The following is a 10929-nucleotide window of genomic DNA, read 5'->3' on the forward strand; positions in this document are numbered from 1 at the left end:
TGGGGTCTAGCAAGTTGATTTTAGAACAAGGAGTTTTGGACACAGAGAGACCTGGATTTGAATTTGGGGTCTGCCCACTTCCAGCTCAGTAATCTTAAGCTAACAGGTTACCTAATATTCATGAATCTCAGTTTTCTCGTCACCATGGGTATGAATATAATATTTTATCTTGCGTTTCCTATGAGCATTAAATAGGAAAATGGATATAAAATGTGAAGCATAATTCTCTGTGCAGAGTAGTTGCTCGATCAATGGTAGCAGTTAAGAACTGTTTTTATTAATGCAGCTGATCACAAGGATTTTGTCATGATCTTACTTCTCTGAACTTTGGTTTTCTAAGCTCTTATTTAGGAGTAATACTAGCACCTGTCTCATACTATTGTTGTGATTAAGTGTGAAAATACTCAGTGGCTAGCACATTGTAAGTGCTCAATAAATATTAGCTTATTACTTTACAGTTGTTATTAAAAATTGTTCTCTTTGGACAGCTAGATAAAATCACATTCATACTGATGTTAAAGTCATATTTATATACTAGGTAGACTGGGAATGAATGGAAAAAAATCTTAGGACTGACAGGAAAGGGACTTAAATTCTAGAACTAGTTAAGTTCTAGAAATTAAGTTGGTGAAGCTATTTATCATAGTCAAACCTCAGTATGAAACACACTATCTGTGGCTTACCCATAACCTCTGGAACTGATCATTGCATGCACATGACTTAACTCCCAACTGCCAGTACTTTCTCTGCTGCCTCAAGCTGTCTCGGTCTGCTAAGCCATGTGGCCCATGCACAGGTGTGGTTTGAATCATCACTTCCCCAAAGCAGCTGTTGAGTGACTGACAGGAATTGGTAAATAAATATCACAGGTCCTTTGCCCTTGGTGGGGCTGTGAGAGCTGTTCTGCTCTGTGTCTCATGTTCTCCAAGGGGACTGAGCCCCAGTTGTACATAGCTGTGACCTTTTCTATAATGCAAGATTTATTGGCTTGCTTTCCTTCCTTGGTTCATTTCCCCACCCCTTTACCTGTACTTGAATTCTTATCTCAGAGACTACTTCTGGGGAGACTCAACCTTGTTTCAAGTGGGAACAATGATATCTGATAGCTACCTTTTCAGTGAGTTGTTGAGTGGATTGAATGAAATCATAGGTGTTATAATCTTTGATCACCAAACTACAAGTGCTCTATGTAAGTGAAGACTTCTTCTGCCAGGCCCTTCATAAATATTTAAGACCTAAGAACCAGCCTAAGCTGTTGCTGAATGCTGATGGAGCTCCCATCCTAATTCAGGGTTCTATGTTCTCCTTCCAGGGCTTCTGGCGTTTCATTTTGTATCCATCTTCCTCCAAGTCTATTACTGTTTTCCATGTCATCTTGTTTTATTTTTTCCTTAGCACTTATCACTATTTGAATTTATCTTATATCTTTATCATCTGAATATGCCCTCTCTGCAGCACAGGGATAATATCTATCTTTAAATCTATATCTCCAGTGACCTAGAACAGAGCTTGGCACAGAGTAGGTACTAAATGAATAGTTATCGAATAAATGATAAATTAATCAATCCGTTCATAGCATCCTTATTTACAGGAAATTATAAATACAGTACCTAGAATCTCAGGAATGCTTCAATCAGCTTCTCCCAGTGTTGACATCTTATATAAATACAGTTTATCAAAGCAAGGAAATCAATAGAAGAACCTTTTCTAACTGAAAATTAAATCATATCATTGTCCTATTTACCTGCATAGTAACTTCCCACTTCACTTGAAATAGAATTTGTTTCCTTTGTTCTACAAGGCTTTTAATAACCTGGTTCTTCCTAACTATGCAGCTCAATTCTTGACTCCCCTTACGTGTTATGTCCCATCTCCGCTAGTTTTGCTCTTATCAGCCCTTCAGAGGCACTTAGTGGTCTTCCACCTGAAGTACTTGGATGTGCTCTCCTCTCTGCCTAAAATCTCCCCATGACTGACTCCTTCCTCTTCTGCAGGTCGCAGCTTAAATGTTACCTTTTCAGAGAGGCATTTGCTGACCACTATATTCTACTCCTCCCCATTGTTGTGCCTCATTTCTTTTCTTCATAGCATCAATCAAAGTCCATTCTTACATATTTGGTTTGCGTAATTATTATTTGAATCTTTCAATCTCGAGGGTGAGCTTTAAGGTGTCAGGAACTGTATTTTGCTCTCCTCAGCACAATTAGAAATTTGACATAAAAACTCAGGCTTATATAAGTGTGGAGTAGACTCATACATACTCCACTATGTAATAGCCAACTAAGCACATTTGTAGAGTGCTTTAAAGTTCGTCAACCTTTCCACACATGACCAGGTCAGTTCTTGTCACTACCCCAGGAGATAAAATTATCTGCATCCCCATTTTATAGACTAAGCGATAATAGCAATGGTAATGGATCACTGTAGTGGGCGATTTTGATGCCTTATGTTTCTTTCTGTTGGCTAGCTTCTGATTTCCAGCCATAGCTGTGAAGGATATCTCCTGCTCACGGTGATGGTGACTCCTTTCGCGGATGCACCTTCTAATGCTCCCCCTTTATTTTTCCTCAGGCCACTGTCTCCAGGGATGGGGGAGGGACCATGCTAGCATTAAAACCAGTTCCCCTCCTCTCACCACACCCAGCCTACTGCCGAACAGTGATTAGGACGCAAGGCTTAATTCTCTGAAACCACAGGAGCCTGCTCAGTCTACAGGAGAGTGCAATCTGCAAATGTGGGAAAGTTACCATCCCTGTGGGCAAATCTCAATCAATGGGGGTTAGGAGTTGGTAGATAAATATTCCAGTTCCTGCCCCTTGATGAAAAAGTACTGGAGCCATTCTCAGAGATCTTGATGGAACTGAGCTCCTACTAGCCTTCACCAGCAACACTACTGATGCAATCTATTATCAGCTTCACCTCCTTAGCTGTCTCATTCTTCCCCTCCCTCACTCCTGCCTCCTGGAACCACCTACCCCTGCTTTCAGGGAAACCCAAATTCAGACAGTGCCTATTGTGTGCCAGAAACTGTTCTAATGCCTTTGCATGGCTTACCTTTTTCATTCTGATATCAATCCTACTCTGCATTACAACAGGGATGTCATCTTTATCCCCATGGTAGAGATGAGACAACTGAATAAATGAGAAGTTAAGCATCTTGCCAAAGGTAGTTGACCTGCCCACATCCCCCAGTGATTGAGGATGCTCCTCGGGCTGTTAACTCCCCTACATATCCATGCTGCACTTGCCTTCAGGCTGTGGCTTCAGAAAAGCCTCAGGGCTTTGGGGAAGGCTTTAAAGAAGTAAAAGGAGAGTCAAGTAAATGGCGGTGCAGGGATTCTAGCCTAGGTGGTCAGACCTCAGAGGCTACCCTTCTTACTTTTATGCTTAACCTCCTCCTGAGGACAATGGCTCAGGGAGGTGAAGTCATACCCGAAGTGCAGCTAGTGAGCAAGGAAGCTATAATTCCAAATTACTTCTGTGGACACATAGACCTAGGCTCTCCCACTGTACTGATTACTCCCTCTTTTAAAAGGCCAGACACACTGCTATTTTCTTGAAACCAGAAGGAGTAAAACCAGTTTAGCGAATCCCCATAGGATTACAGCAACATCTTAGTAAGAATCTGCAGTGGACTGTGGAAGCATGTCTCTATCTCAACCAAGGCAGGTAGTACTCTGCATTTACCAGAGCCCCGATGTAGTTTGGAACTGCTAAGGCTGGTGAAAAAAAGAACTACTTGTTATGAGGGTTTCTCTGCTTTGGAGAGTTCATAACAGTATAAGAAACTCTTTCCTCCTGGACAGTGCTGAAAGAAGCAGTCAAATCCAGCCACTATCACAAGAAATGAGAGGAAGATGTGAGGAGAACTCGTGCCAGTTCCCCTCTTTCCATTCCCAACCCACTGCCTAATAATAGATGTTAAGAGTTAAGGCTTATTTCCTTTCTCCAGGATGTTCTTCATTCTTGTTCTTTTCCAATATGCTTTCTACCCTACAGCCACTGAGATCTTTTCAAAATGCAGACTGTCCCTCCCCTGCTTAAAATCCTTCAATGCTCTCCTTTAGCGTCTTTAAGGTAATGACAGAGTTCTTGATCATGTCGTCCAAGCCGGGTTTCATTCATGCACCATCAGCAGCCAAACATCTCACAAAGCCCCCGTAACTCATTACACTCTGGGAACACTGCATATCCATCCTGCCTCTTACCATTTGAGAGCTTCACAAGGCTGCTCTTCGCCTGGAATATTTTCGCTCACACCCTATTCTTGTGAAACCCTGTGCAATCTTCAGTCCTGAAGCTCCTTGATTCCTTCCTAATTAGCTCAGTTCCCTGTGATAAATGTTCTCATGGAATCCTGTGCCTCACTTTGTCACACACGGCATAACTGGGGTGTGATTATTTTAATGTCTGTCTTTCCTAATAGAGTGTAAGCTTCTCAAAGTAAGGGGATGTTTCTGCTTTGCCCACTATCATATCCCCAGTGCCTTGCATAGCAATGGGTATATAGGAGGTTCTAGAATGGTAGAATGAATGAATGAACACTCCTGAGCTCATGAAACAAGGACAAGTTGAAAAATTGGAAAAACTGTTCATTTACCCCTTGTTCTTTCATTGTTAAAGCTAACCAGTTTCTACGACTGTGATTCTCCATTCTCCAGCCAGCACTGTATGCAATAACTTTATTAAGGTCAAATATATACTACAATACAGATTTATCCAACAGGATCCAGAAACTGGTTACAGATATCACCTAAGACACAAGGCTGTTTTGTGCTAAAATGTTTCCAAAGCCACAGATCACACAATGAGTTTATACATTGATAATATTGTTTTATCTAGAAATACAGATGCTCAGCTTTTCCTCACTGTTGGGCCCTGGTGTTCCAATTGAGTTAAAACAAAGAGGCAAAGATTGGCATTTTCTTGATAATGCATACATTCTGGGGTTATTTCATGAGAATGCTCTTTGGGATATGAAGTGGCTCACAGAAGTAATTTTTAATTTATGGGTAACACTCAAATCAGAATTAGTAATTAGTAAGTTGAGCTGAGAGTTGAGAATTTTTAATAATTAAATTGAAGAACATATTAACTTTACAAATAGAATTTAAAAGTTTAGCTGGTAGTGTAGGTCCTACAGAAAATCCTTTATAAATTGATATGTCAACACAATAGCTTCTTGACTATGGTGTCTGATATCTGCATCTCTATTATTGTAAGAAAACAGCACTTCATAAACACAAAGTTATTGGACGTATTGTTCTCGGTCCATAAGATAAAAGCCACAAAATACCATAGAAAGTTACAAGAATGTAAATATTTACCTAAGTAAATAGAATTAATATTGGGCAATTACCATATATTAACACTGAATATCTACTAATAAGAAAAAAAGAATCCCAAACCTTAGTTACAATGCATTCAGATTTGGATAAAGCCAGAAAGACAAATGTGCAAGTATACAAAGTAGTGAATATATTTCTTTAAACGTCCATTTAACAAATTCATGGTGCAAACTGGAAAATTTTCATAAATACCATTGAAATGTTCATTTTGTGAGAAAACATCTATTCATGCACTAAATAATATGAGCATTGATTCATCAAGTAAAAAAAGAAACGCAAAGTAATTGTCTAAAACTTAGGGTCTGCAACTAAAAAATAATAATACATGCACATTGTGATACACCAAATTGCTTTATATAAATTATTAAAGTGTCTTTTGCACCAAAATGCATAGGAAAACTCAGTGCTATTTAATTTATTTTATGCATATTACTACTAGAGACTTTAAGCTATATAATGTTTCTACTATCTCAACACACATACAAAATGACCATGAAAGTATCTGTGTATATAACAAGGTACTCTCCAATTAGCCATCTATGATGAATAATATATCTTCTCATGTCATCTCATCTTTAAGTACCATTTATCATGACACAGGCCTTTCTGCTTTAATGAGAATTACAGATCTCTGATTTACATTCAACACTCTGCATTAATAAGTGATTGAAACCCTTAAAAAATTCACCTGCCATTGAAATAGAAGGTGGTGAGCCTGTCTCCAGAAGAATGCAAACACTACCACTTTAAATCTGGTTGGTAAAGGAGGCAGGGCCACTGGGCTGCTGGCCAAACTCATCAGAGGATGGCCCCAAACTAGCCTGCTGGCTGTACCCGCCTCCGGACCCATAGCTGTCTTGGTTGTAGCCACCTTGGTTATAGCTGCTTGAGTGCTTCTCCATTGGGTCTGAAAGATATCTCTGTCCTGAGGAATGCCAGCCAGTCTCCTTGAAAACAAACCAGATGTTTCCGGCCCAGAGAATAAAGTTCAAGAATCCAAAGACCTAAAGGGGAATCAAAGCAAAAAAGTTGATAGACTCGACAGAAACCCAAATAAAATCTCAATTTCAGAAAAATCCTTCACAGTACGAAAGGTCACTTTTCACTTTAATGTTGAGGCATCTTCCAAATTTTCATCTGGAACCTCTGTTTCATTTAGAATATCTGACTGTTACTGACTGTCTACTACCTGTTAGGCACTGCATAAAGGGGCTTATGTACATTGATTCAGCTGGTCTAAGAGGAAGATACTATTATTATGCCCACATTAAACATGTGAAAACTGAGGTTCAGTAAGGATAAGAATATTGGTCAAGGTCACATAACTTGGTAAGTAGTAGACCTCAGATTCAAAACCCCATTTGTCTGATTCTATAGCCTGAGCCTTTACCTACATTCTCATCATCACTTCAGATGAGGTATTCCTTATGGTGTATATCTTCAAGGGGTACAGGGTTGAATATTTTCACTTTAATGATAGTGCATTAATTTATAAAGTTACCTTCACCATTTGGTTAGAGGTACTACTTTTCCATTTATTGTACTGATATAAAGAAAATGAGTCAACTTAAGGAAAAAGTCTGAAGTAAGCGATGGTACAGGTAACATGCAGATAAGCACATGCATAATTATGTGCAGAAAGGTAGCAGCTCTTTGAAAAACTGTACTTTCTGTGCCTCTCATATTCAGAAATGAATGCTGAAACCAGACTAGGAATGAAGTGCAGGTTTCAGAGAAGCATAAAATGTTTTCCCAAGAACTAGATGTAAGACTTTCCTATGAAATTCATCTTATTCTCCAGAAGTGTGTCATCAGGTAAGTCAGTGAACCAGGTGTTAACTTCTCCTGGGCCTAAGTGTTTGATGAAAGCAGAACTGTTAACTGCCACAAGAGGCCCCAAACAGAACAGCTCTTTCTGTAGCCTTTCCCAAGGCAGATCGATGGACCTGGGAATTAACCACAGGATATCAGCTTTAACAGCTCCTTATTGGAGACAGATAACAATAGTATGATGCAAAGATGTGATGACATTAAAGTATATTTAGTAACCACTTCAGCGTGACACTAACCAACCAAAATGGACTTGGACAGTAGCCATGGCTCTGGAGTAGGGTATTGGAAGTTCCTTGCCAGGTCAAAATCTATCCTTTGGTTGCTAGTTGGTGAGGTGGTTCAGAATTCCTTGGGGGTGAGAGTGGAGGGCTATTATAGTCAAGATGAGGGTCCTTGGGGGCTATGAACAGGGCCTACTTACCCAAGTATTTTAATATTTTAGCAGCAGGTGTATCAGGTATACCGGCTGAGTATCAGCCTTGGAGTCATCCCTGCTTTGAAACCACAGTGGAATGGGTTCTGCAATTTCTTGCTCTATGACCTGAACAAGGCTGTTAGCCTCTGGACCTCAGCCTTTTTTTTTTCCTTATATGAAATGAGAACAATTATTCCTTCCTTGGGAGATAGTTGTGAAGATTAAAGAGAGTATGCGTAAATGCTCATCGATTGGTAAGTTATGCTCTAAATCACTTTCTAAAACATCTCCATGAATTATTTTCAGTTGACTCTTTTGCTATAGCATAAACTGAAGCAGAACTTTGATGGCGAGGCCATATTCTTGAGAAATGTCAATGACCAAAACAGTATCCAGGTTCCTAATTGATCTAATCGAAGACTGGTTTATCTGGACCTCCCTCCCTCCCTTCCTTCTTCTCTCTGTCCTATTCCAACCTCTTTCCTTCCTTTAACATTAACTGACTTTTATTTAATATTATTTTGTGCTATGCTCTAGGCTCCTTGCTGAAGGAGATACAAAAATAAATAAGGCGCTTAACACTACTGTAACAGTTGCATTATCAAAATGAATTAGGTAATCACTAAAAAAACTTTAATTTACATGGAGGACCATTTAACCATGTGTATAATAACTAGGATATTTTCCATCACAGGGGAGACCTTGGTTAAATTGTATCTCTATAAATATATGTCAATATGTGGAATCTTTTCAGATATAAAAGGATGGCTCTGCCCAGGGCTGTAATTTTAACTGTTTTCTATTACTTGGTTTCTTTCTTTCCCCTGATGCTACTTGGTTTCTGAAAAAAGGATGCTCAAGAAGAACCTAGAAATCAGGAGAATGCAACTTAAAAGTAAGAACATTGAGTAAAGCTTTCCTGTGGGCATATTTAAGGAACAGTTATGTCTTACACTATTTTTTTTTTTTTTTATCACAGAGATGTCACACATCTCCTGGCTGGCACATTTTAGGGGCACACAGGCCCTCGAGTATTTTCTTGCCATTTTGTTGCAACTAAAATAGGAGTAAGGATTTTGATTCAAGCTCAGATGTGAGGACAACAGAAAGAGAAACTCTACAAAACATGAAAAAAAGGGGAAGATGGAATCTAGATTATCTGAGAAGATACGTCAAGATTGGCTATGGTGAAGCTAGAGAAACAGAAGTGGAAATTATAAATTGAATAGTCATGCTCAGAAATTGAAAGAAATGTTGAAAGAAGAAAAAACATTCTATTTCTCCCTTTGTTGGGCTCTAACACTATGAAATTTAAGAAAATGAATGCATTTTAGTAGGAGCTTTCATTTGAAACTTACTGAACATGCCATATGCTGGGCACTGTGCTAAGTACTCATGTATTATCTCATCAGATCCTTTCAATGGTCCTGTGAAGTCTCTTCTATAATATCCCTATTTTATAAATGATGGAAAAAACTATAGATTTCATAGATGATAAAATTAAGTTTAGAAAGCTTAATTAATTTGTCTAAGAGCAGTCAGTTATTGAGTAGTGGAGCCAGGAATCAAATCCTGGCAGAGTAACTGCAGAACTGTGCCCGTAACCTTTTGAGTGGCAACAGCATTAGGGGAATTTGCCTCTAATCTGGCATTGTTATAACTACTTGAGAAATCTTACACAAATCCCTTCACTTTAGCTCCTTGCATTTGAAATATCTGGATGGTTCACCTACCTGTTTATGTCACAGTGAAATCATAGATGCCAAGGTACTTTGAAGAAAGTAAATTTGTTACCCAGATAGAAAATATAGTTATTGCCTGCACCATTAACTTTTTGAAGCCATCTCTTGTATGTGTCTGGCTCCTTCTCAAAAACCTACACTCGCCCAGTAGGGTGGGTTCTGTGAACCACGGGTCTATTACCCAATTCCTCCAATCTCCCAGATATTGCTGATGAGACCAAGGTGGACCCCTGGCCCAAGATGGGATAATGGGATCCTCTCTACCAGAAATCTAGGATTGGACCTGAGTGATTTTTGTACAGTCCAAGATATTTTTTAAAAAAAAAGAGATATAAAGTCAGAAACCATAGAGGGGCTATCTGCTCTTACGTGAGCAGGAAAAAGAGGAAAAATTCCATCTTAAAAGAGAGAATAATGCAACAGACATGTAGAAGGAGTCAGAGATAAGGGAGGAAGGATGAGAACTGTCCAGTTTCTTGCCAGCCTTCCAGTTCCTAGCCCTGGGTTATGCCATTGGAAGACACATTTTTAGTGGGTTTTTTATTTTTTTCAGATTACTTTCACTTTTCATCAAAAGCTAGCTCAATATGATTTGAAGCCAAATGAGTTTGTAATGAAAAAAAAAATTGTTGTGTTTTGGCAGATTAATATACTTTCCCTCTGCTTTTGGTAATAGAAATTTGATTTCCTTTGCAGAGCCAAGTTGCAGTCAAATGACTTAAGCTCTCTCCTGGAACTTTGAATTTTGAGCAGAGTAATGCAATGTTAGATACAGCTTGTCATTAATATAAACTTGGTGAGACCATTCTTTGGTATCTGACATCTAGAACCTTGATCCTGTTCTAGATCCTGCTTTTTTAGAACCTATTTCTTCAGGTCTCATCAATTTTCTGAGCTACTTGATAGCCTTCCAAAGATTTTTTCCTGATGAAGTTAGAGTCTGTTTCTGTTACTTGCAACCCAAACATTCTAATGCATACAGCCATTGGTAGTAGAAGTAGCAGTCCAAAGAACAGACTTTAAGGATATGAAGATTGTTTTGCTTTAGCCAGTTGGAACTGAGCTTTCTGTCACTAGGAACTAAAAGACCCTTAACTGATATGGATCTATAATTATATCAGAACCAGTGCTGTCCTTATGCACCCCATATTATTTGGTTTCCATCCATTGTCAGTTTCAGTTTTTTAAGAGACATGTCACATTGTTTCTCATTCAAAATTCCTATCTCCTAGTCTAAAACTTCTTAGAGACAAAAGAAGTAGACTTGAATGAACTATGCAGGCTGTCATAACTTATACAGAAGATTATTCATTAAACTAACAAATACTTCAAGTGATTTTATCTTTATTCTTTTAGATTTTGAGATAATGGTTACAATAACATTTATTAAGTACTGCTTATAAACAAACTACAGAAGCAGTGGAATTTATTTTAATGTACACCTCAAAATATTCATCCACAGGTATCGCCAGCAATGAATAAAAATGACTGTGAGAAACTAATACATACTTTATGGATTTTACTGAGTTTACTATTTTACCAATGCAAGATTCACAGTCAAATCATCAGGAGCTGATTAGCAATCCTCTTT

The 10929-nt window shown here is 38.6% G+C and overlaps 1 protein-coding gene across 1 annotated transcript in view; it reads right to left on the minus strand.

Annotated features, from left to right (window-relative positions):
* Positions 1-6094: 6094 nt before the first annotated feature.
* SYNPR (synaptoporin) overlaps positions 6095-10929 on the minus strand; it is a 282074-nt gene continuing 277239 nt past the window's right edge. Inside the window, exon 6 of the mRNA XM_006917496.2 lies at positions 6095-6352. Coding sequence (XP_006917558.1) covers positions 6095-6352 — 258 coding nt within the window. The remainder of the gene's footprint in view (positions 6353-10929) is intronic.

Source organism: Pteropus alecto, unplaced genomic scaffold (genome assembly GCF_000325575.1).
Source record: "Pteropus alecto unplaced genomic scaffold, ASM32557v1 scaffold75, whole genome shotgun sequence".
Classification (NCBI taxonomy): Eukaryota; Metazoa; Chordata; class Mammalia; order Chiroptera; family Pteropodidae; genus Pteropus; species Pteropus alecto.